Source organism: Trachypithecus francoisi, unplaced genomic scaffold (assembly GCF_009764315.1).
Source record: "Trachypithecus francoisi isolate TF-2019V2 unplaced genomic scaffold, Tfra_2.0 Contig01579, whole genome shotgun sequence".
In the NCBI taxonomy this organism is placed as follows: domain Eukaryota; kingdom Metazoa; phylum Chordata; class Mammalia; order Primates; family Cercopithecidae; genus Trachypithecus; species Trachypithecus francoisi.
This window is the reverse complement of record NW_022681442.1, coordinates 19041579-19065602: the sequence shown is the minus strand read 5'-3', so window position 1 is coordinate 19065602 and position 24024 is coordinate 19041579. Positions and strand designations below refer to the sequence as shown.

Here is a 24024-nt window from a genome sequence, read left to right as displayed (position 1 = left end):
GCCAAGGAAAAATTAGGTGACTTCTCTAGGAAAGGAGTAGGGAGATGTACTATTCTGTCCTTTCCCTCCCCACTTAACTTTTCTTGAGGCAGAAGGTTGTCATTTGAGGCCAAGTGTGGCGGCTCACGCCTATAATCCTAACACTTTAGGAGACTGAGAGGGGAGGATTGTTTGAGGCCAGGAGTTTGAGACCAGCCTGAGCAACATAGCAAGACCCTGTGTCTACCAAAACAAAACAAAAACCCAAAAAGTTTGGTTTGATAACGCTGTTGGTCCACAACTTTTGCCTCTTATGAGTGTCTTGGGATAAGTATCCTCCCTATTAATTCACAGGCATATCAAAACAAGGAAGAAGGATTTCTTTTTTTTTTTTTTTTTTTTTTTGAGACGGAGTCTTGCTCTGCCACCCAGGCTGGAGTGCAGTGGCCAGGTCTCAGCTCACTGCAAGCTCCGCCTCCCGGGTTTTTTATGCCATTCTCCTGCCTCAGCCTCCCGAGTAGCTGGGACTACAGGCGCCCGCCTCGTCGCCCGGCTAGTTTTTTGTATTTTTAAGTAGAGACAGGGTTTCACCGTATTAGCCAGGATGGTCACGATCTCCTGACCTCGTGATCCGCCCTTCTCAGCCTCCCAAAGTGCTGGGATTACAGGCTTGAGCCATGGCGCCCAGCCGAAAGAAGGATTTCTAAATCAAGTGTTTGTGGAGGCTAGTGTTTGTCTCTCATTGACCTTGACAGCCCCTTTCTGTGGAAGATACAGAGACATATTTTTAGCATAGCTTGATGATAATTAGCAGTAGTTGCTATTTTCATAAGAAGAAAGGAAATTATTGCAAGGACAGTGATGGGATTTTCCAAAAGATCTCCCCTCTCAAAAGTTTTGTCTTAACTATGTGCTGGGGAAGTGGGAATGTAACTAGAATTTAAAACTCCCTTCTTGCTCAATTAATATTTAAGATTTAAGTGAGATTTAAGGAATGCTTGACAATGTAACTTTTAAGAACACTGGTCCTAACAATGCATTTTATTGATTTGGGTTTGGTAGTTTGCTAACATATTTGTTTCTGTCTAGTAACAGGATTAAATAACACTCTAATAAGCCTAGGATGTAAGCAATAGATATGTCCCCACACCAGGGTTATAGAAGGCGGCACCTTATTAATCACTTTCAGATAATGAACGTTATGCTGAATTGATGGCTAATTTATCGATTCTGCCTTGTGATAGTTCCAGAGTGGGTTTAGTTAGTCACCCTACTTAGGGTGTTAGCATGTGGATTGTATTTGCCATTTATCCCAATTCTACAATTCAAATCCCTAAAGACCTAAGCTCCTCAGACCAATTAGTTCAGAGAAATGAAGCTGCAAATGACCTTTGGTGGCTGGTCGGAGTCCTCTCAGCCCTGTTGCTGTCCTAACAAGCCCAGTAATTGACTTGCTTGATTAGCACAGTGGAGCTTTTTGAGCTTACTCCCGGATCTAACAAGGAGGAAAACATAACAGGGAGTCAAGCGGTGGGAGAACTATTCATATCAAATCAAAAGTCTAAACAAAAGACAACACCTCTATCACTGAGAGTTCTGAAAATGAACTAATTGGAAATTAGTGATTGGAAATTGAGAGCTGCGCAATTTCTTCCTTGGATGAGGCATCAATTTGCATAATCCCAGCAGATCCAGGAGACTCTCTGAGGCTGCGCATTGACTCTCCACATAGATATACAGTAAAGACAGGTTCTTGCTGCACGATGCTTCCCTCCCCTTTCCCCAAAGCCAAGAAAGAGAAATGAAAGACAGTTCAAAAGTCTCTGGGAGAAATCAGCTTTAGAGAAGAAAGATGACTGTGACTTCACCACTCTCCCAACTGATACCATCTCTGTGGCTCAAAAATACTGATACTTGTATCTGTCTCATGTAGAATGGAACTCTGAAGATCATTGACCGTAAAAAGAACATTTTCAAGCTTGCCCAAGGAGAATACATTGCGCCAGAGAAGATAGAAAATATCTACAACAGGAGTAGACCAGTGTTACAAATTTTTGTACATGGGGAGAGCTTACGGGTAATATATCATTTTAACAATAGCCCATTTCAGTCACAAACCATGCTGGTTCTTGTAGCTACAGGAAATGTGTATAGTTGGGTTCAGAATGAGAAGATCCAAGCTTATAAAATTAAAAAAAAAAAAAAAGAAGTTACATTCCAAACCTCAAATAAGGCAATTTCAATTAAAAAAAAATTGAAACTGTGATGGACGTTGTACACAAGTCAGTAGAATTGTTTAGAATGGCTATACTAAAAGGTAATGATTCAGTAAAAAATGAGCTCCACATTGTACTTAGTTCCCATTCCTTAAGGAGTTCCTTACGGCCATGTTTAAGTACAGTATGTATAAAACAACGAACTGTTGCAATATGTATAGAACAACACACAAAAGTTTGATCAACAAACTGTTGTTTTATACATACTGTGCTTAAATATAGCTTTAAGGAACTCCTTATCCCAAAACAACAAACTGTTTTATACACACTGCGCTTAAACGTAGCTTTTGGGGGGTAAGGGAGAGTTGACATGGACAAGTCAGAGATGCTTTAAGCTTAATGTTGAAGGATCAGATTTGAATAGAACATCTTTATAATGAGATATTGAGTGGGAAAATGGAATTACAGTTCCATGTGTGTTGAAAATATATGATGAGAAAAGAACATTAGTACTGGATTTAGGGTTCTGAGGAAATAACTATTACAATGACGTAATTCTGCTTTATTTAACTACTGGCGAAATCCCTACATGGCTTCTCTCATGCCCTTGCACCTTTTATTTCCTTTCCATAGTCATCCTTAGTAGGAGTGGTGGTTCCTGACCCACATGTACTTCCCTCATTTGCAGCCAAGCTTGGGGTAAAGGGCTCCTTCAAGGAACTGTGCCAAAACCAAGTAAGTCTTGCCTAGGAAAGCTTTATGCACACCCATGGGTCCATCGTGGAGGAGAGGATGCCTCACCAGTTCCTGCGTCTGTCACAAGTGGCTGCAGCCCAAACAGGCTGAATAGTTTTATGAGACTCAGGGATAGGATGGAGAGTTTAAAAAATAAAACTCTCTTTTCTATTTACAGTAATATGTTCATTGTGGGAAAAGATTGGGAAAGAAGAATAAAAATGCTATTCAGGGAAAACTGTTAACATTTAGATGTACCTTTTCTTCTCAGTTTTTCTTTCAATATTGGGCATATAATGTGCCCAGTTTTATATTCCTGCTTTCATACTGCACGGCTTTGTCAGGCACTCTGAGTTGGTTCATGCTTAGCTCTTCAGGCTCTTTTTGAAATAGCCATACTTTAAGCGATGTTTTGTATTCTTAGGTTGTAAGGAAAGCCATTTTAGAAGACTTGCAGAAAATTGGGAAAGAAAGTGGCCTTAAAACCTTTGAACAGGTGTGTACTACCACTGATGTTATACTGGCCTCTCATTATATTAGAAAGTTTTGTTTCAAGTTTCTATCTCATGAGGTTTAAATATATAATTTCTAAGGAATTGATTTTAGATTTTGTGCCATTAACTATAAAATGACCTTTCGTAGTTACTTGTCCTTCTTTTTTTGCTGTTTATTATCCATTCTCCCTTCTCCCTACTCATTTCTTTCTCAAATTATATTTATGGGAATGGGGATGTGTTACTATTACCTTTACCCTTTCCCTGCATCAACCTCACTTTCTTCACAGAGTACTCGGCGGGCTCTGCAGAGAAGTCCAAATCACTAATGAGCATGGATGTGTGTGTGTTCATCTTCCAGGTCAAAGCCGTTTTTCTTCATCCAGAGCCATTTTCCATTGAAAATGGGCTCTTGACACCAACATTGAAAGCCAAGCGGGGAGAGCTTTCCAAATACTTTCGGACCCAAATTGACAGTCTGTATGAGCACATCCAGGATTAGGATAAGGTACTTAAGTACCTGCCTGCCCACTCTGCACTACTTGTGAGAACATGGATTAAAAACTATTCTTACATTTGTTTTGTCTTTCCTCCTTTTTTTTTTTTGCCTACTTAACTCTAAAGCCATAGCTTTTTTTTTATATTGAGAGACATATAATGTGTAAACTTAGTCCCCAAATAAATCAATCCCGTCTTTCCCATCTTCAGTGTTGCTAATATTAAGGCTTTAGGGCTACTTTTATCAACATGCCTGTCTTCAAGATCTCAGTTTATGTTCTGTGTCCTTCCTCATGATTTCCAACCTTAATACTATAAGTGACCACAAGTTCAAGGGTCAAAGGGACCCTCTGTGCCTTCTTCCTTGTTGCTTTGTGATAAACATAACTTGCCAACAGTCTCAATGCTTATTTACATCTTCTGTTCAAACTAAGATATTTTTAAATTCTGAAAAACTGCTTGTAATTCATGTTTTCTAGCCACTCCACAAACCACTAACATTGTAGTTTGAGCCTATCGGTCATGTCAATCATATCTATGAGACAAATTTCTCCGATGCTCTTCTGTGTAAATTAAATTGTGTACTGAAGGGAAAAGTTTAATCATACCAAACATTTCCTAAACTCTCTAGTTAGATCTCTGACTTGGCAGTATTAAAAATTGAGCCTACGACATATTGTTCAAAAGGAATGCTGTTTTTAAAGCATTATTTATAGTAGCAACTGGGGAGTAAATCTGTCCCCTATAGTTTGCTGCTGAGCTGGAAGCTGTGGGGAAGGCGTTGACACGTGGGCACAGTGGACTTTTCCAGTAAATGAAGCACGCACTGAATAAAAACCTCCTGAACTGGGAACAAAGACCTACAGGCAAGCAAGATGCCCACACAACTGGCTTATTTTCTGTGAGGGAACCAGCTGATCTCCCCCACCCTCAGAATGGAGTTCCTGCTCTGCCTTCTCCACAGATAACACACGTTGCTTCTACTTGTAAATGTAGTCTTTAAAATAAACTATTGCAGATACTTATGTTGTGGTGTTTTTTGCCTCATGGACCATGATGAAAATCAGTCTTAAACAAGGAGCCCTTAAAAATCAAGTACAGTATCTGTTCTTAAACTTGGCTACACAATAGAATTATCTAGGAAGTTTAAAAAGACACTAATGCCCAGCACTTTGGGAGGCTGAGACGGGCGGATCATGAGGTCAGGGGATCAAGACCATCCTGGCTAACACGGTGAAATCCCATTTCTACTAAAAATACAAAAAAATGAGTTGGGCGTGGTGGCGGGCGCCTGTAGTCCCAGCTACTCAGGAAGCTGAGGCAGGAGAATGGCGTGAACCGGGGAGGCAGAGCTTGCTGTGAGCTGAGATTGCACCACTGCACTCCAGCCTGGGCAAAAGTGCGAGACTCTGTCTAAAAAAAAAAAAGACACTAATGCCTGGGTGCCACTCCAGAGATTCTGGCTTCAATGGCCAGATACAGCCTGGGCACTGGGATTGTTAAAGAGATCCCCAGATGATGCTAGTCTGCAAACAGGTTAACTACTGAAGAAAAGTTCTGAAGACCAACCCTTCTTATCCAATAGCTGTAAAGAATAAAACAAACACCAGCTGAGCCAAAACTCCAACTGAGCCCAAGTCATATCCATTCTCTTTTACCATCTTTGTTGTACTCTAATTAATCTTGAATATTAATAGTATTCTTTTCTGGCCTCCAACTGGAGTTAAAGAGAATGTTCTTGGATGGGCTTTCTAGACTTTGAGCCCAGAAAAGCCAAAGAAATGTCTATTCTTAGAGTATCTGAAACAAAAGGGTAGGCAGGAATTAACTTTTAAGTCTAGCTCCCGTAATCACTTTAACCTTCTCGCCTTCACTTCCTTTCCTTTTCTCCCCTCACTCATTCCAGCTGAACCTCACCGGTTACCTTCCTGTGTATCAAACATGCCAGACACAGGTCCAGCCTGTTTTTGTTCTTACTGCTGTCTCTAAAATGCAGACATCCCAAAGCACATGACTTGTCCCCTCATCTGCTTCAAATGCCAACTCAAGACTGTCCTACCTTCTTGCTTCACAATAACATGACTCCATCTTACACATATTTTATTTGTCTGTTCACTGCCGAATTCCCAAGTGCTCTTCCCTTATCCTTAACTATTACAAGCCTGGCCCCCAAAGCTTTACATTCCCTGCCTTGGAAAGGTTTCTGAAGTCCAGAGAAATAGGCTTTCTCTTTCCTTCTGTGATTCTACTCTTAGGTTTAGACAAGCCCAACTTAAGCATTCAAGCCCACCAGCTAGGATTCTACCACTCACACAAGCTTCAGTTTTTTACTCAAGGGTACATGAGTAGTTTGATATCACTATGTTGAGGTGTTGCTTTACCAGCTGGAACCCTCTATGGCTGGCAGCCCAAAGCCCGGAGGGGGCCTAGGCAGCAGGGCGCCGGTGTGTCAACACCACTCAGAGCTCACGAACACCTGGCCAGGTCCTGACAGCACCCGGGCTTGGCCTCACCTTTACTCCAGAGCGAGTGCCAAGAGCAGGGAGAGGCCAGGTGGTTGGTCGTGGTGATGGTTGGGGGGTTCCCTTGGGCCCCCTAGAGCACAGGGATGCCCAGGTCTGCAGCCATGACTGGGCAGTTGTAGCTATGCTTGGCTCCTGCCTATCACAGCTCCCCCTCAACCCTCTTCAGGCCACCGCTGCCATCCACTGCCATCACTATGACCGCAATATCCCATTAATAGGGTTAATATGTTGAAGCAAGTGTGTCATGTCTTAAGACATGTTTTAAGATGCCAATTGTCCACAGGGCAGCAGAGCAGTTTTTCCATAAGGAACTAAGATGAACCTTTTTAGATGGCAAAAAGAAAAATGCCTTAAGTAAAAACTGATTATACAGAACATCCATTGATCTTTATTTGATCTGACAAAATCTGCATTATTAAAAGACAGGTAACAAAATCTGAGCTTATACTGAATCTGACAAATTGAGTTTTATAGTATCTAGAATATCATATAAGAAATATCAACTGAGGGAAAAGAGAAGTACCACATGCAGATGCTCCTGGCAAGGGGGGAACTGTATCTGCAGGTGAGGTCCAGAGTGTGCAGTGCATAAGAAAATCCTAAAGAAAATGCCGCTAACTTACTTGGGTGAAATGTTTTTCCTTTGCGGGGGAGGAAGAGGTGGTAAAGAGGGGCAGGAAATCAAAGGCATATGCACAATGGCTTCTCCATTTCAAAACGGTAATAAAAATATTTAAATCATGGCACTAGGGCACCTTTGAGGAAAAGAACATCTTAACCAGAGTAGGCTCTTTGCATAATTCTTTAGTAATATGTACAATTTTCAAGTAATTAAGCAGACTTAAAGGATAATTTCATTTTAACAGCAGCTATCTATTTTTCTTCTCGCCTTCTGGGGCTTGATCTGTTTCTGCATCACAGGGACACTTTTCCACACATTTTCTAGGGAACCATCCCCTTATTCTTGAAACACCTGAGGGAGAAAACGAAATTGAGGTGAAATTGTCTGATGGATGAGTGACATTACTGAAAGCAGTAAGTCCTGTTACTTCAAATTAATAAGCTTTTAGTCAGACTTGTATTCCCCTCTTTGCTATCTAATATAAGCACAGTTTAAAGAGGAAAAAAATTAAGGTTTTTAAATGTTCATTACAAGCTAGGAACAGATATTTCCCAAATTCTATGATCCACAACAGGGACTAATGTGGTTAAAGACAGCTCCTAACTAGAGTCAGGGGAAACTCAGTATGGGTGTTTACTTATATGTGTATAATCAGGAAAGGTGTTTTTGGCACACCATCACACTACGTCTTTTCCAGGGAACTATCTTCTTGTAGTCTTTGTAAATTTCCTTTTTAGACTTTTTCTAATGTACATATTTCTTTTTCTTTTTTTGAGATGGAGTCTCGCTGTGTCACCTAGGCTGGAGTGCAGTGGCACAATCTCGGCTCATTGCAACCTCCGTTTCCTGGGTTCAAGCAATTCTCCTGCCTTAGCCTCCGGAGCAGCTGGGATTACAGGCGCACGCCACCATGCCGGCTAATTTTTATATTTTTAGTAGAGATGGAGTTTCACCATGTTGGCCAGGCTGGTCTTGAACTCCTGACCTCAAGTGATCCATCTGCCTTGGTCTCCCAAAGTCCTGGGATTACAGGCATGAGTCACGCACCTGGCCTAACATATACATTTCTATATCACGGCCGTCATAAGAGGTTAATTTATGATTAACCCCAACTGTTTTTTAAAGAACACCCCGAGCTAATCTTAACTTTAAAAAGAAACAACTATAAAACTTAAGAGAAAAAAAAAATACGCAAAGTTTCAATCTACTGGTTTTTATAGTAAGAGAAATGCTCATTCAAAGTGGGGGGAGCAAATAGTACAGGAGTTTGATGCACAGAATGTGGAGTCAGATTACTTGGGGTTAAGCCCTCGCTCCATCTGTTTTCAGTGCATAGCTATGGGCAAGTTGTCTCTCTGTGCTTCAGAGTTCCCTCAATAGAATGTAAATGATAGTGCCTACCTCCAAGTCTTTTGGGGACTTTTACACCTTAAGGGAAGCACTTATACAAGTACTTGTCACATAGTTATGAGCTCAAATGTTAGCTATCATTAAAATGACCTGAAAAATACAAGCGCTATAGAGAAATATATAAGGAGGTTCCTTTTGTTGCTTAGTGATATGCCCTCCTATGCAGTTCCCCTAATGCATTAGGCATGATTGGTTTATAAAAGTTACTCTTGTAAAATTTGGAATTATTGCTAATAGTCTTGTCCTTTAAACATGTCGTTCCATTTCCATACCTTCTATAAAGGAATCATCAAGGATTTTGTCTCCATATAACCAGTATCTGAAATATTTAAAAGATTAAAGTTAATTTTTTAGGCTAGATGATTTTGTCATCGAATAAGAAATGTAGTACTTCCTATTACTTACCGTAAACCTCTTGTGGCTAAAATGAATTCCCCTTTTTGTAGCCGTATTCGAGGTTCTTCAGTGCAGGGGCTTGTGAAGAAGGTTTTGATTCCTTTATTCAAAGGGCAGCAGGCACCACTATAATCTTCTATTACTTTATAGCGAACCTGTCATCAGTGATCAGAAGAAACCTTTAAATATCCACCCATGATATCTGAGTTTTAAGTCTGAATTTCATATTTTAAAGGGAGATCCAAAATATCCAGTGACAAGCCTTCTAGTTCCCCTTCTAGGGGAACCTCCCAGTTCCCCATCCCCTTCCCTGGGAAGCAACTGATGTTTCTAGTTCTCAAGGCTTTTCTTACCCCTCATTTTAAGCCCATAGCTAAGAATTAAAGTTAGAGCAGGGTTGAGAACATTCTGCTATGATGGAAATGTTCTGTATGTGTGCTATCCAATGCAGCAGCACTTGACACATGCAGCTACTGAGTGAGCACTTACAATGTGGTGAATGCAAATAAGAAGCTGAATTTTTAAATTTATTTAATTTTAACAGATTTAAATAAAACAGCCACATATGGCTGGTGGCCATCATATCCAACAACATAATTGTAAGGATAGGTTTCACATTAAGGAGCTGTATTGAGGATAATTATTTTCCTATGTTGGCAATACAAATTGACTAAATTCCTCCCAACCTCTAGTCCCAACTATTTCAATAAAAACAAAAGTTAACTGCATCAAATTTCAACAAATGTATTAAGGAATACTATTTAATAAAAGCCAACCATTGGTTTCTAGTCAGCCAATTAAAAAAACTGTATGGAAGTACAGAGCCTAACAAAAGCAAAAACAATTACCACTGCAAAAGAACTACTTACACTTCTGACTCTCTTATCTGCTTTTTGTTTCAACTGTTCTATCTGGAAGAAATGAAAAGAAAAAAATAAAATCTCTTGTCTCAATGTTGAAAAATAGCCTTTCCTCATCAACTGTCCAAGTGATATGGCAAACCCCCAATTTTCCAGCATTTCAAGTTGCCGATAATTTAAAGGCCACAGGTTGTTTTAGCATGGAAAAAAGGTCCTATGCTAAGAACCAGGGGCTGAGAGCGAGGTCCTCTTCTCGCTCTTCACTCTCTAATGTCCTCATCTGTGTATATTCCTAGAGTGCTTCCTGTGGCCCAGGGATCAGGGAGTATATTCTCTGCCCTCATGAAGCTTCTCAGGTGAGAACACTGAGATTCACTGATTCTATAGAGACATAGCAGACACACTATAAATGAATAATGAAGAACATTTAATAATGAAGTTGAATGAATGAATAAAGGTCATCATTATAACTTATTTTGACATAGCTACTATTAAATAGCACTATATTAGATACAATAGGAGAAATAAAGATAACTCATGATCTCTGTCCTAGAATCTTATGAAGTTACAGATATAAGGTACCAGAATTAAATTAAAAAAATGAGACTTCATGAGCTACCACAGAGTAGTATGTGATTAAATGCCAAATTCAGATGAGTCTACGGGGGTAAGTTAGACTTTATGGAAGAGGTAAGACTGGAACGAGTCTTAATAATTTTAGATAGAGTGGAGGTCATGTAAGATGAAAAAATTGTGGGCAAAGTTGGGTGACAGGAATGTATAAGGAATTCATATGATTCTGTAAGTTGGAAGGTAATTTTTGGTCAGATTTCATAAAACTATGTTAAAGGATCAGGACTTTATCTCACAGGTATACAGAGTTAAGGAGATACTGAAATAAAGGGAGAGACATGATATAAGGAGAGATTTAGAATTATTAGATTCATTTTGACAGAGTGAAAACATTCGTATTACTTATTTTACTACAAAATGTCACTTGAGTCGAGGGGGAGTTAAGGGAAAGAAGGTGAGGCAAAAAGGAAGGGCTATATAACAAAAATACTCACTGTTAAGCTGTATGGGTGACAGCCTTCTCTTACTGGCCACTCAAGTCCATCTCCTTCAGGGACCCCTGACCACGTAAATACCTGTTTAAAGTTCCTCCATCTACTTCCCATATCATAAGGAAAAACAAAGACTTCATCTAGTTGATAATACTGAATTCGATCTTTAGCCTGTAGGTAACAAAGATATAAGATGGCCACTGCCTCTGTCTAAGTGGCCTTCAGTAATATATTATTGAGAACACTTATTTCTCAAGTTTCTAGCATTCATAAAAGTAATTCCTCCTCGCTGTAATATTAGTGTACATGGAAGCAATAGACAACTTTATCACAGTACAGGAAGAACTTGATATAGAACACCAACCTTGTACAGGATTACCTAGGAAATATCTGACAGGGTTTCTTTAGGAATAAGCACTCATAAAGGCTTACTAAAAGAGTCAGCTGGCCGGGCGCGGTGGCTCAAGCCTGTAATCCCAGCACTTTGGGAGGCCGAGACGGGTGGATCACGAGGTCAGGAGATCGAGACCATCCTGGTCTACACGGTGAAACCCTGTCTCTACAAAAAACTAGCCAGGCGAGATGGCGGGCGCCTGTAGTCCCAGCTACTCGGGAGGCTGAGGCAGGAGAATGGCGTAAACCCGGGAGGCGGAGCTTGCAGTGAGCCGAGATCGCGCCACTGCACTCCAGCCTGGGCGACAGAGCAAGACTCCATCTCAGAAAAAAAAAAAGAAAAAGAAAAAAAAAAAGAGTCAGCTAACTTTATCTCATATATAAAAAGTCCTCAGTGCTCCTGGTTGTTCAGCAATACAAAACAATTCAGGTATATAGAAGGGATGCTGATAAACAGATTCAGGAGAAAGGTAAGGGTTTATTCAGGATGGAACTGTTTTAGTCAAGATAGAACTGTTCTGTGGTGTGCATCAGAATGTAACAGTTGTATCAGAAGGTAACAGTTATATCCTGGGTGGCAGTGATGCCCATGGGAATGGCCAGGAAAGGTGTAATAGGAGAGTTGTTTTATGAAAAACATTTTTTAAAGCTAGCAGGTATATACAGGAGATCTTCATTCTTTTTTATACTATCACACATGTATACATACTCATTTATATATGCATTTATATGTATATGTTATGCATGTACATAACTATTCAGCTTGCATAAATTATATTCCAGGCATTTAAATTGTTAGTTTTAACATAAGGAAATAAACTGGCTTTGGATTTCTTAAGTTCCACTGACACCTAGTGGTACAAAGATACATTATTTATTTTAACAATTTGTGTACAAACCCTTCAAATTTGTTGTATATAGTACCTGGTAATTTCTAGAAATTTCCTATAAATTTAATATGGTCATTTGTTTGAATTTTTTACTCAGCAATAAAGTGCCAATTCGGAAATAATTTCTAGTGTATGGCCATACCATTGAGCATACTCAGTCTCATCTGAATTAATTTCTAAATGTAGCATGGCGGTTTATAAGGAGCCTTGGTCATTAGCAAAAATAATTTTAAAAATGTTAATCTAATGTCAGTATATTTATTGTGCTTATCAGAAATGATATTTTGAAATATTTGATTATCAAGGACAATGTTTTATGGAAAATGTTATTGCAATTATCTGTTAAGTGATATTAAAGTTAACTATTTACTAAAATAATTATTAAACTATACTGCATATGAATCTACTAAATTATATAAATTCATCCTCCCCAGAAAGTAAAGAATAATTTCTTTTTCTTTTTTATAAACAAAAGCTTCAGAGTCTTCAAAATGGACTGAATTTCAAAGAACAGAGATGTATGTAGGCTACTTACAAAGAAAAACTGGTTAATATAAGAGTAATTTATAAAATGACTAAGACATGTCTTTGCCTAACAGAAACACTCAATGAAGTTAGGATTCTATCACTATTGTGTGTTAAAAGGTGACGAAGGGGTGTGGTAGATGCTATGGGAAAAGGGAACAAAGGAAACAAAAAGTACTTAGCCAAGTCTAGGGAGTGTCCAGGAAGGGTCCTTGGGAGAAACAATACCTTAACTAAGTCTTGAGAAGCAAGAAATCAGGCAAAACAAGAGTGAAGACCATTCTAGGCAGAGGGAACAACATGTGCAAGGATACGGAAGCATAAGATGTACAAACTATGAGTAATTTAGTATCAAGTGTGAGAGACAGTGTAGAGAAGGGTAGGAAATGAGGCAGGAGAAGTAGATAAACAGAAGTCGGCAGTAGCTCATGCCTGTAATCCCAGTATTTTGGGAGGTCGAGGTGGCTGGATTACTTGAGGTCAGGAGTCTGAGACCAGCCTGGCCAACATGGTGAAAGCCTGTTTCTACTAAAAATATAAAACTTAGCTGGGCATGGTGGCATACATCTTTTAATCCCAGCTACTTGGGAGGCTAAGGCAGGAGAATCACTTGAACCCAGGAGGTGGAGGTTGCAGTGAGCCAAGATTGTGCCACTGCACTCCAGCCTGGGCAACAGAGTGAGACTCCGTCGCCAAAAAACAAAAAAAGAAGTCATAAAAGGTCTTCTTTATGTAGAAGCTAAGAAGCTCACACCTAAAACCTGTACATCAGTGGCTCTCAAAGCATGCTTTGAGGATCACTTTGAGTTTTCAAGACTTTTTCTTGCTAGTCATTAAGGCCAAGCTATTTTCATAATAACACTGAAATGTTACTTGTCTTTTTGTTGTGTTGACATTTGCAATGGTGAATAAAACTGTTGGCATCTTAGCAGAAACTAAGGCAGTGGCACCAAACTGTGTTGGTAATCATTATGAGCAATTTCATGTAAGAACGTCCTTGATGAAGCAGTAAAAGTAATTTTTAAATATTAAATCTCAATTCTCAAGGAGATGTTCTTTATTTTTAACAGTCTGTGTGACAAAATGAGAAGTATACATAAAGCGTGCCCAAGCAGAATGATCATCTCAAGGAAAACAGCTGTTAAGCTGTAAGGTAACAAAAGCTGTAGAGCCCGCTTCTTTAATGTAACACTATTTTTACTTGAAAGAATGAGTAATGTAGCAAACTAAGGTTATTTGGACTTTAGTACTTGGTGAACATTTTCTCAAAAATGAACAGTCAGGCAGTCACTTCAAGGGAATTGACTGACAGTATGGGTTGATAGTAAAAAAAATAAGGCTTTCAAATGCATATTAGAATTAAAAAAAAACAAACAAAAAACTTGCATCTACCACTGTGAGCTTGACAGCTTTCCAATACTTAAGGATTTTTTTCTTATAAAACTGATATATTGATATAAGTGAATGCAGTTTTGGGATACTGTATAATGAAAGGTGTTTAACGTTTGGAAAATCTACATAACCCAGTAAATCAGTATCTCCCAAATGACTAATGCCTGATGTTACATAAAACCACATATTGGTAAAAGATTCATTCAGGCCGGGCGCGGTGGCTCAAGCCTGTAATCCCAGCACTTTGGGAGGCCAAGACGGGCGGATTATGAGGTCAGGAGATTGAGACCATCCTGGCTAACGTGGTGAAACCCCGTCTCTACTAAAAAATACAAAAACTAGCTGGGCGAGGTGGCGGGCGCCTGTAGTCCCAGTTACTCGGGAGGCTGAGGCAGGAGAATGGCATAAACCCGGGAGGGAGAGCTTGCAGTGAGCTGAGATCCGGCCACTGCACTCCAGCCTGGGCAACAGAGCGAGACTCCGTCTCAAAAAAAAAAAAAAAAGAAAAAGATTCATTCAAAGAGCAAGATAGGCTGATGAGTTTTAAAATAAAAAGGTATACAAATCTTACTGACAAGAAATATCACTTGTCAAGTTTTCAACGTAATATGGAAGAACATCCACTATTATCATGTAAAAGGCCTATTAAAATACTCTATCCCTTTTCTACCTACTTATCTGTGTGAGGCTGGATCTTCACATACTTCAAGCAAAGCAACATATCTCAACAGACTGAATGCAGAAGTGAGAATCCAACTGTCTTCTCTTAAGTCAGACACTAAAGAGATTTGTAAAGACATAAAATGATGCTATCCTTCTCCCTATTTTGTAATTTGGAAATGGTGAATACTCCCCTCTGGCAACTATCAGCTTGGTCTGCCAGGCAACTCTTTGGTATACAGGCTTGCTCCCCTTCATGGACATTATCTGCCCAGACCCTGCAGGTATTTGGGTTTCAACCCCTGCCACAGGAATGGTGAGGCTCTGAGAAGTTTGAAACAGGGAGCAGGGTAGTCAGATTTGTGTTTCACGCTAGAATCACAATGGACAGCACGAAGTATTGGAGGTTGTGAGGTCTGTGATGAGCTAAATGTTAGGAGCTTCACTGAATGTCTAAAACATTGAGAAAAACTTGATGGCAGCTTGGTAGGGTGGAAGCTCCTTTCCAAATGGGTTGCTTTCTCCTCTAGTCTAAGAGATAACGAACAGATGGTTTGACGTGTGGCTTAGGCCTCTGCAACCACTCAGGGTGTATGAGAAGCACATTTCTGTGGGAGTTATAGAATGAATAAAAATGTTTCCTATATTCACCTTTTATGTGGCATGCAAATGACTTATGGTAGCCATTTGGCAGCCACGTTTTCACTTTCAGGCACTTTTCTATTAACAGACTTTATTAATATTGAGGACTTTACCAGTCCTTTATTAATATACTTTTTTAATATTGAAGAAACAATTATTAAAATTTACCTTCTCTTCAATCCATGACTCAATAGAAGTTTTGTTTCTGAGAATTATTTTCATCTGGAAATTAAATCATAGATAGTAAAATTTAATAACGTGACCTTGGTTTCTTTAATATTATCATATTCATAATTCTCTGAGACAGCTTTTATTACTCCATTCCATAGATAAAGATACCAAGGAAAACAGAGGTTAAGTACCACAATTACCATGTCAGCCATCTGACTCCAAAGACCTCCTTCTTAACTACTGCACCACAGTACCTCTCCGTAACAATGACTACACCCATCCATAATCAAATCTGAATCTAGTATGTTAATCAAACTTCATGTCATAAGTACTATTTTCAGAGCAAGGTTTGGAGAGTATTAATAAAACACTGATATAATCCATTGTAATTTGCTATTAAAATCTTTTATCATTATTTTTAACTAACTTCACATTTATGATTAATCTATTTATGAGAAGTAACAGTGACTCATTTCAGTCAACCTCAATATTTCACTTGCCTTAAAAATAATGAATGTATTCAGTCTTTATTCTATTATTTGATTTTCTTAGATATGACAGATTCCACATATACAGGCTTTTATATTATAGGATCTTAGTTTATTTCTAATACGATTCTAAATTAGAGGCATTGGGGAAAATTTTTCAAAGAATTTGGTCCCAGGCTAGTAGATGATAATAAAGTATAAACAAAACCAGATTATTTTAAAACCAAGAGTTCCCTCAAAGTCTAGCTGTGCCTTCAGAGAGACAGTGTAGTATGTTAGAAACAGCCTTGGCAGAGGCTGCAATGAGCTGAGATCGTGCTACTGCACTCCGGCCTGGGCCAACAGAGCCAGGCTCCGTCTCAAAACAAAACAAACGAACAAACAAACAAACAACAACAACAAAAATAAACAGCCTTGGCCCAGGAGTCCTAATTCTATTCCAAGGGCCTAGCGGATAATACCTGGCCCACAGCAGGCCTTCAATGAATCAATGAATGAATTACGTGAATGCAATAGTCGTAAGAATGGTTTTTGGGCCAGGCGCAGTGGTTCACACCTGTAATCCCAGCACTTTGGGAGGCCGAGGTGGGTGGATCACAAAGTCAGGGGTTCAAGACCAGCCTGGCCAAGATTGTGAAACCCTGTCTCCATTAAAAACACAAAAATTAACCGGGTGTGGTGGCAGGCGCCTGTAATCCCAGCTACTTGGGAGGCGGAGACAGAGAACTGCTTAAACCCGGAAGGCGGAGGTTGCAGTGAGCTGAGTTCATACCACTGGACTCTAGCCTGGGTGACAGAGTGAGACTCCATCTCAAAAAAAAAAAAAAAAAAGAATGGTTTTTGGTCCCTTCAGAGCCAGGTCCTCCTCTGTCCTCTCATAGCACTCTGCACGTAAATCTACGACATATGGCCCTGGATTAACTGTTTAACATTAACTGTCAGTTCCTAAGGGCAGCTACCTCTTCATTATCATTTTTGCAGCCTTAGAAATTAGCAGAATGATTCATCAGTGTAGGCATTAAATAGCATCTTTATCATAGGGCTGTTATGGAGATTAAATGAGCTAATACATGTAAAGTGCCTAAAACAGTGCCTTACACATAATAAGTGCTCAATAAATGTTAGCTATATTATGATTACTACTATTATTAAATAGATACTATTATAAAATAACAATGTTTACCAAGTACATGAATGGGTGACATTGGGTAAGTCACTTAACCTTTTTGAGAATCAATGAATTAATCATCTGTCGGGAAGGGAAAACAGTAAGACTCCTCTACTGGGGTGGAGGTGAAGAGCAAGAGAGACTGTACAGGTGAGAAGTGCTCTCTCAATTCTGAAGTGCTCCAGAACTTACCTAACTCTACGTTAACATTTGAAAAACTAAATCAATACCTAGAAATTCTGGCAAAATTAAATCAAAATTATCTGAAGAATACACAGGAGATTAGTTACCTAAATGAAATAAGCAAAAATAATTTCCATTTCATACTGCACACTTAAATACAGTCTTTCTCTTTCTTGTTCAATCAGTCCCAACAACTTGACACTTTTGACTAGAGGTAACTGAGATGCTTACCTGGATAAAAAACAACATCCCAACAGCTATGGTTGTTCCTAAAGCTAATCCCAAGGCAAACAAGGTGGTAGCAAATGCAGCTAATCCAAATGGAACAATTGGAAGAGGATCTCTCTGGGCTGCACTCATGTCAATCTTCACGGTGTTCCACCCAAAGGAGAGCTAGCACAGCAACAACAGCACACACACAAAATATTTGGTTATGGTAACTGGTCAGACTCCACTGTGACATGTAAAATAACTTGATCAAAGAGATGACAACATGGCCTTGTGGCCAAAGCAAACACAGCTATTTTTATTTTATTTATTTATTTGAGTCGGAGTCTCACTCTGTTGCCCAGTCTGGAGTGCAGTGGCACGATCTTGACTCACTGCAACCTCCACCTCCCGGGTTCAAGCCATTCTCTTGCCTCAGCCTCCCGAGTAGCTGGGACTACAGGCATGTACCATCACACCTGGCTAATTTTTTGAAGTTTTAGTAGAGACAGGGTGTCACCAGATTGGCCATGCTGCTCTTGAACTCCTGACCTTGTGATCCACACTGCCTCGGCCTCCCAAAGTGCCAGGATTATAGGCGTGAGCCACCGCGCCCGGCCAGCTATTTTTAATTAATATTGTAATGAGCTCAGACCGATGTGCAGGGTATCATTCTTAGTTTTCTCAAATGTTACTTTTCGTTGTTGTTGTTTCCTCAGTAAGTGTCAAGGAGACCTTACCAACATCAACATGCATACACAACACTAGACACTAATCGAAACCAGAACTGTGTCTTCTCTCTTCTCCTTGCTATTCTACGCTGCAGTATTCTTCCACGGTGACAAGCGCTGCCTAGGATTCAGTAGTTTCTTCCCTCATGTTTTATAAACAGTGATGGAGAACTGATAAAATGCAGGCCAAATATGGCCACAGATGTGTGCTGCCTGGCCTGTATAAAGTTTCAACATTCAGAATTAGGTGCCAACATTTAAAAATCAAGAGATTTCACATAAAAATCCAGATTTTCAGATTGTTCTGGGCTAGAATTTCCAAACATCACAAGCTTGCAAATCAGATATGGGCTGTCCCCTCCCCAAAAGGCAGACTCTACAGTTTGGCAGTCCCATCAGGTGTGTGTTTCTCGTTTACTTTCAAGGCCTCTTTAGGGAGTTTTGTTTGTGTCCCCTGAACTTTATCTCATGACTACTTGCCCATAAATCAACTTGATCTCTTGCTGGTTTAATCTGTTTATATTTTATGGTATGTATCTGCTCCATGAGCCACCTTCCAGGGCACTAGAATCAGAAATGAACAAAGAACTACAACTTGCCACATGAATGGGATGGAAGTAGGAAGCACTAGTGTTGTCTTTTTTCTTCTCACTATTCTTTCCATAACTATTAAGTCTGAAGTCTAACAAATTACATATAAAGTATTAAAATATTTATCAGCTTCATCTAGAGCATGTAAGGTAAGTTTTCAGAAGAAATAATCTTTCCTCATCTCAAAATTTAAGTTTTAATGCTTCCTAAAAAGGAACCCATATATCAGTAAAACAAAGTTCTATTTCCCCAACTAAATCACAGAAAATATATTTCCAAATGAAACTCTTAAATGTTGATAACTACCATTTAATCTTGCATGGATGATTTTATAACAAAACATTTTCATTTTCACTTACCCGATTATAAAGCTGTGTGTACATAGTCATCACAAAAATGAAAGCAGCATGGATACAACCCAGTGGTGCTAAAAGGAGAAACAGTGTGAACGAAGCATGATTTTGGTAACCACAACAGTTGTTGATCCAAGGACAGTGATGGTCCATCTTCATCACACATCTAACAAGAAAAATTTACATAAAACATGAGGCAGAAAATCCTGTCTACTTTAAATAACTTTGGTCTTCAAAAGATCAAGCAAATAGGAATCCAGCATGTCCATGAGCTACGGGAGAATTATACTTCATGGAACAGAAAGAAAAATCTTTATGAGCTTTTAAACAATTATGAACAGTGACTCCTTTTAAATTCTAAACAACACAGGAAAGGGCAGGCTTTCTAACAGTTTCTGAGGAAAAGATGTCTGCTACAAGTATTTGTTTAAAGAAGTCAGGAGACCCACTGAAAGAGGGTCTCTTTATAATGCTCATTATAAAGAAATGAGCATGGTTCCTGGTTTTCTTCCAGCTTGTAAGTGCAGTGACCCAAGTGACCTATAATAGACTCAACAAATCCCTTATAAATCTCCACTGGGATTAATGGACTCAAACAGACACATGTAACTTCCCTCCTGTTCTCATAGTATCCTTTAGTTAGTGGATCTCTGAGCTAAGCAAGCAAACTCCAGAATATAAGATATGGTATAACAAGCAAAGTCTTGCCGTGCATCTGTTCCTTACTGTTGATAGAAGACAATGTTCTGGCCTCAAACAAAACTTTATTTGCTTTCAACAGTTCTCTAAATTTCTTACTAATCAGTGATTATAGCTGTTCATTAAAAAAGGTTGCAGGTTATTTCACATTTTTAATAGTTTTCTTCTGATTAAGTTTTTGATATTAAAACATTTGTGATGATAGGCACCTGGATTATTAGATTTGTATAAAGTGTAAATGTTTGTCAATAAGTAATGGGGAAAGCAGATCTCCCTTATAATTTAGACTCAGAACAATTCTAAAGTTAGCCCAGATGGCAGCTAACACAATTAATCTTGATATATGGAAACAACTTAAAGTATAATTTTTCCCTTGTTCTTGCAGGACAAGAGGCAAAGTAAATCTGTATTTTTCTAGAAAAGCTTTTCACTTGTAACAAAGAAGAATTAAATGTATTCATTATCTGGATAATTTAAGTATAAAATGGCGATTATGGATACAAGTATTTTGACAGTATTTTTTATAATATGGCAACCTTGCAGTGAATAGAAGTAGCATTAATGCAGTAGAAGGAACAATGAAAACATCAGTAATCAGTTGACCAATCCTCTCTGAACAGCAAGAAAGACAGGTACCTGTTACACTTTCTGCAGTGATGTGAACGTGGTGCCTTGTATGCTTGGCAGACTTTACAATACTGGAGATACATGGTATCCTGAGAAATTTCCTTGGCAGCAAAACAGAAACAAAAATGCATCAGATACTTGAACCCAAGTATGATTCCTAAGGTGTGATTTTCTTTTATGGGAGACAGGGGAAGGAGGGAATCTTAACTTGTACTTCCAGTCCTCTTATTTGAGGATATATAAAAATATTTTATATTTTTAAATAACAATTTTCTGGTAAGAGCAGCATCACTTTCCCAATTACGCAGAAGTCCTTTTAAATGTTTCTTCCCTGTGCTCCACCTAAATTCTATGTCACTAGTTGGTTCTACTTACCCCAAATCTTAGCGGATTGAGGAGTTCAGAAAAAGGCAACTGACAACTTGGCAGGTATTTTAGAGGGAGGAGTTAAGCATGAGTTGATACTCTTACTGAAATCTGCTCCCTCCTTGACATTACCCGTCACCACCCCTTTCTTGGGCCATTTTTATCACTTTAATCATTTTAATCACTTCCTAACTAGTTTCCTTTACTGTAGTTTTTCTTTAGCACAAACCGTGTATTGTCAAAATAACATTCCTATAACACAACTCTGACTGTGTCAGACTCTGCCTGAAAATCCCTAACACTCTCTATGGTCTACAATTTCTCATGTATTTGAGACCGTCACGATCTGCCTTTGTTTCAGCTGTCTCTGCACTACATAGTCTTTCCCCAGTCACACAGGGCTGTCCATTGCTTCTGAACATGTGCCCCCACCACTCTCTCAACCTGCATGCCCTCTTCCCCATCTCCTTTGGAAATTCCCACTCCTCCCTCAGGTCCCCAACTGAAAATGCTCAATTCTTCTAACTTTAACAGCAACCATCACATTCTACTTTATAGTTTAGTGATTCGCACAACTGCGTTTGTTTCTTGGTTAGGTTATACGCTCTTTCAGAATTCAAATTGTGTCTTGTCCTTCTCTGTACTCATTTCGAATAGTACACAGCACATGATATACACCAGTGTTTCCCAAACTTTAATATACCTAAGAATCACCTGGACACTTTATTAAAATAAAGGTTCTGATTCAGTAGGTCTGAAGTGGAGCTCAAGATTCTGCCTTTCTGACAAGCCATCAGGTGATGTCCCTTAGCAGGAAACATGGACATTCATAAGCATAAACCTTCCAGTAGTTTTTAAGCTATAAGTGGAATTGGACTATACTTCCCAATGTTAAATTTTCAGTGCAATGATTTTAAAACTTTATGATTTAAACCAGCAGTTTCTAAAGCGTTTTTCTCAGTTCTAAGGGATGTTAAAGTATGACATGAAGAAAGGTCCTACAGCCAAGCCTCACTGTGTATGATATGTGATGTTTCCTAAACTTCTGACCATGAACCCACCCCACCTCCATCTTTTTTTTTTAATGCAGAGCAAATATTCAATAAAATTGCTTTGGAAAATGCTATTTTGGATCAATATGTTCAAACAGATATGAAATAAAGTATCTGAGCCTAAATGATCAGTGATTAGAGTAATACACTTACAACTGTGTTTGGTATTATTCGCTAGCAGATAAGGCAAAAACCAAATATGTGATTATCATTAAAGTTCATTGTCTTACAGAATCTTTCTTACCGGTTTCCACCTCAGAGGGACAAAGCCCGGACCGACAAACATGGCATTGAAGTAATTATAAAGAATCATGACAGTCCAATTTATCAACATGATGAAATTCACACTTCCTCCAGTTGTATGTAAGGGCCAATACCACAACACCGAGTCAATCATGGCCATTGTAGAACATATTGCTATAACACCGAGGGCTATGATGGGACCCCAGTGACACAGTCTCTTTAATTCTTGGAGATTTTCAAACTTGATAACTGAACAGAATGTACCCATTTTGGTGAGGAAGAATGCCTTCCTACTTTTAAAGAATTATAGATGTCCTTTTTCTGTGTGCACATTTCCATGTGCCACAAGTCCATGTGTGTTCTTTAACTGTCATGCCTTCAAGCTGTGAACTGTTAGCAGATTACACCATTTTCACTGTCAGGCACCCAAAGCTCTTTATTTTAACTAGGAGAATCCAGTATCTTGGTCTCAAACCCAACCTAAAGAAAACAAAACAGGAAAGTTCAGTTAAAAACAAAACAAAACAAAACAAACAAACAAAAAACCCCGCAAAAAACCGTTTATTACATACCATACTTGTTAACTACAATAAACACCTACAGCACAGCATGTCACAAGTGCACTACACTTTGGGATGCATATCTTGTCAAATGGCAAAAAGAACTACTTTTAACTTATCCAAAATATGGTACAAGTTTGAATGGTATGCAAACTGGATACACGATTCCAAAATAGTTGTTTTTATTCCTTCTCAGCTTGTCAGGGGACTGTAACCATCCAACGCTTAGTGAATAGTTTGAGAAGACAAAGAATTTTAGAACCGAGAACCAGGACCTTAGAGTTGATCTAATTCAGTTTCCTTCTTCACAGAACAGAAATTGGCTTAGAGAGGCTGAGTGATTACACCAAGATCACAAACGGGTGAACCAGAATAGAAGGCAAGTCAACGAACTCCCTTTATGAAATTCTAAGCTGCCTCTTATGAAGTCTTGAATTAAGCCAAGTGTGAGTCAGACATGGTCTATGCCATTTGCCTGCAGTCTCCCCCATCCCGCCACCCAAACATCAAGAGAACAGTCAATCTGGCCCAAAAGTAAAGGAGCGAGAGTGAAAGCAAAGAGAGCACGCAAGGAAAGGAAGGGAAGAGAGACAGCGAGAGTGTGTGTGGTGTGTGAAATTATGACCAGAAGAGTACAGAAGAAGAACCCGAATTAGAAGATTCCAGGGAAGAAAGAAGAGGAAGTGCCTCCTGGAGCGAGGGAAACGGAAGGCAGGACGGCGAGCTCGGGGGAGATTTGTGAAAGGGTATCTCTACCTGGACAGGATCCGAAGATTTGGAAGAAGATCTGAGCTACATGGATAATACAGACTACCACGGAGCAGACGCTGTTGACTTGTGCCTCAGTTTCCCGCCCGAGTCATCGAGCAGAGGGCTTAGAAATAAATCCTCACCCAAGGAAGAAATACCCTAGTAAGCCAGGTTGGTCTCAACATTCAGGAGAGTCGGCTCCTACTCTGGTGGGGCAAAGACCACCAAAATCGTGCTTATATTCCCTGCCTTGACTCCCACCTCATTGTGGTCCCTGGTGTCCGCTCCTCAGCCATCGCACATCCGGGGCGGCCTGGGCTCACCCGGAACAGATTGTTTCCTCCTTGGATGACTCCGTCATGGGCACCTCAGTCCAGGATAAGCAGAGAGCAAACCCTGGCCGCGAAAGGTTGGAGTGCGGGACCTGCTATAAGCCGAGCGCCTCTCGGCCAGCGCCCTCGTCGGGACTCTCCCGCTCAGGGCCCCTGCGCAGTCTCTGTTACTGTCACTTCCGGAGGTTCGCCGCCTCAAACT

The 24024-nt window shown here is 39.6% G+C and overlaps 2 protein-coding genes across 4 annotated transcripts in view; one reads left to right on the top strand and one right to left on the bottom strand.

Annotated features, from left to right (window-relative positions):
* Positions 1 to 4947, top strand: part of ACSL5 (acyl-CoA synthetase long chain family member 5) — a 54966-nt gene extending 50019 nt beyond the window's left edge. For both annotated transcript variants that reach the window (XM_033182857.1, XM_033182848.1), the window contains exons 18-21: positions 1913 to 2056; positions 2829 to 2930; positions 3355 to 3426; positions 3786 to 4947. In XM_033182857.1, coding sequence (XP_033038748.1) covers positions 1913 to 2056; positions 2829 to 2930; positions 3355 to 3426; positions 3786 to 3926 — 459 coding nt within the window. In that variant the 3' untranslated portion in view covers positions 3927 to 4947. The remainder of the gene's footprint in view (positions 1 to 1912; positions 2057 to 2828; positions 2931 to 3354; positions 3427 to 3785) is intronic.
* Positions 4948 to 6812: 1865 nt separating this feature from the next.
* On the bottom strand, positions 6813 to 24006 carry ZDHHC6 (zinc finger DHHC-type palmitoyltransferase 6). 2 transcript variants are annotated; one of them, XM_033182745.1, is made up of 11 exons: positions 23814 to 24006; positions 22182 to 22660; positions 20529 to 20620; positions 19200 to 19359; positions 17543 to 17704; positions 15470 to 15523; positions 10803 to 10970; positions 9745 to 9786; positions 8885 to 9030; positions 8752 to 8798; positions 6813 to 7420 (listed from the first exon to the last, which is right to left on the bottom strand). In XM_033182745.1, exons 2-11 carry the CDS (start codon positions 22446 to 22448, stop codon positions 7317 to 7319), a joined length of 1242 nt encoding a protein of 413 aa, XP_033038636.1. In that variant the 5' UTR covers positions 22449 to 22660; positions 23814 to 24006; the 3' UTR covers positions 6813 to 7316. The 2 variants fall into 2 exon arrangements, with proteins under 2 accessions (XP_033038636.1, XP_033038628.1); XM_033182737.1 differs by having other exon boundaries at positions 23752 to 24001.
* Between the last annotated feature and the right edge of the window lie 18 nt (positions 24007 to 24024).

Excerpts from the sequence above, each read along its gene's own strand:
- ZDHHC6 (XM_033182745.1), bottom strand. The coding sequence starts at position 22,448 with ATGGGTACATTCTGTTCAGTTATCAAGTTTGAAAATCTCCAAGAATTA. Across the intron at positions 10,971-15,469 it reads AGTCATGGATTGAAGAGAAG|GCTAAAGATCGAATTCAGTA; the intron begins GTAAATTTTAAT and ends TGTTACCTACAG. Across the intron at positions 8,799-8,884 it reads TTAGCCACAAGAGGTTTACG|ATACTGGTTATATGGAGACA; the intron begins GTAAGTAATAGG and ends TAAATATTTCAG.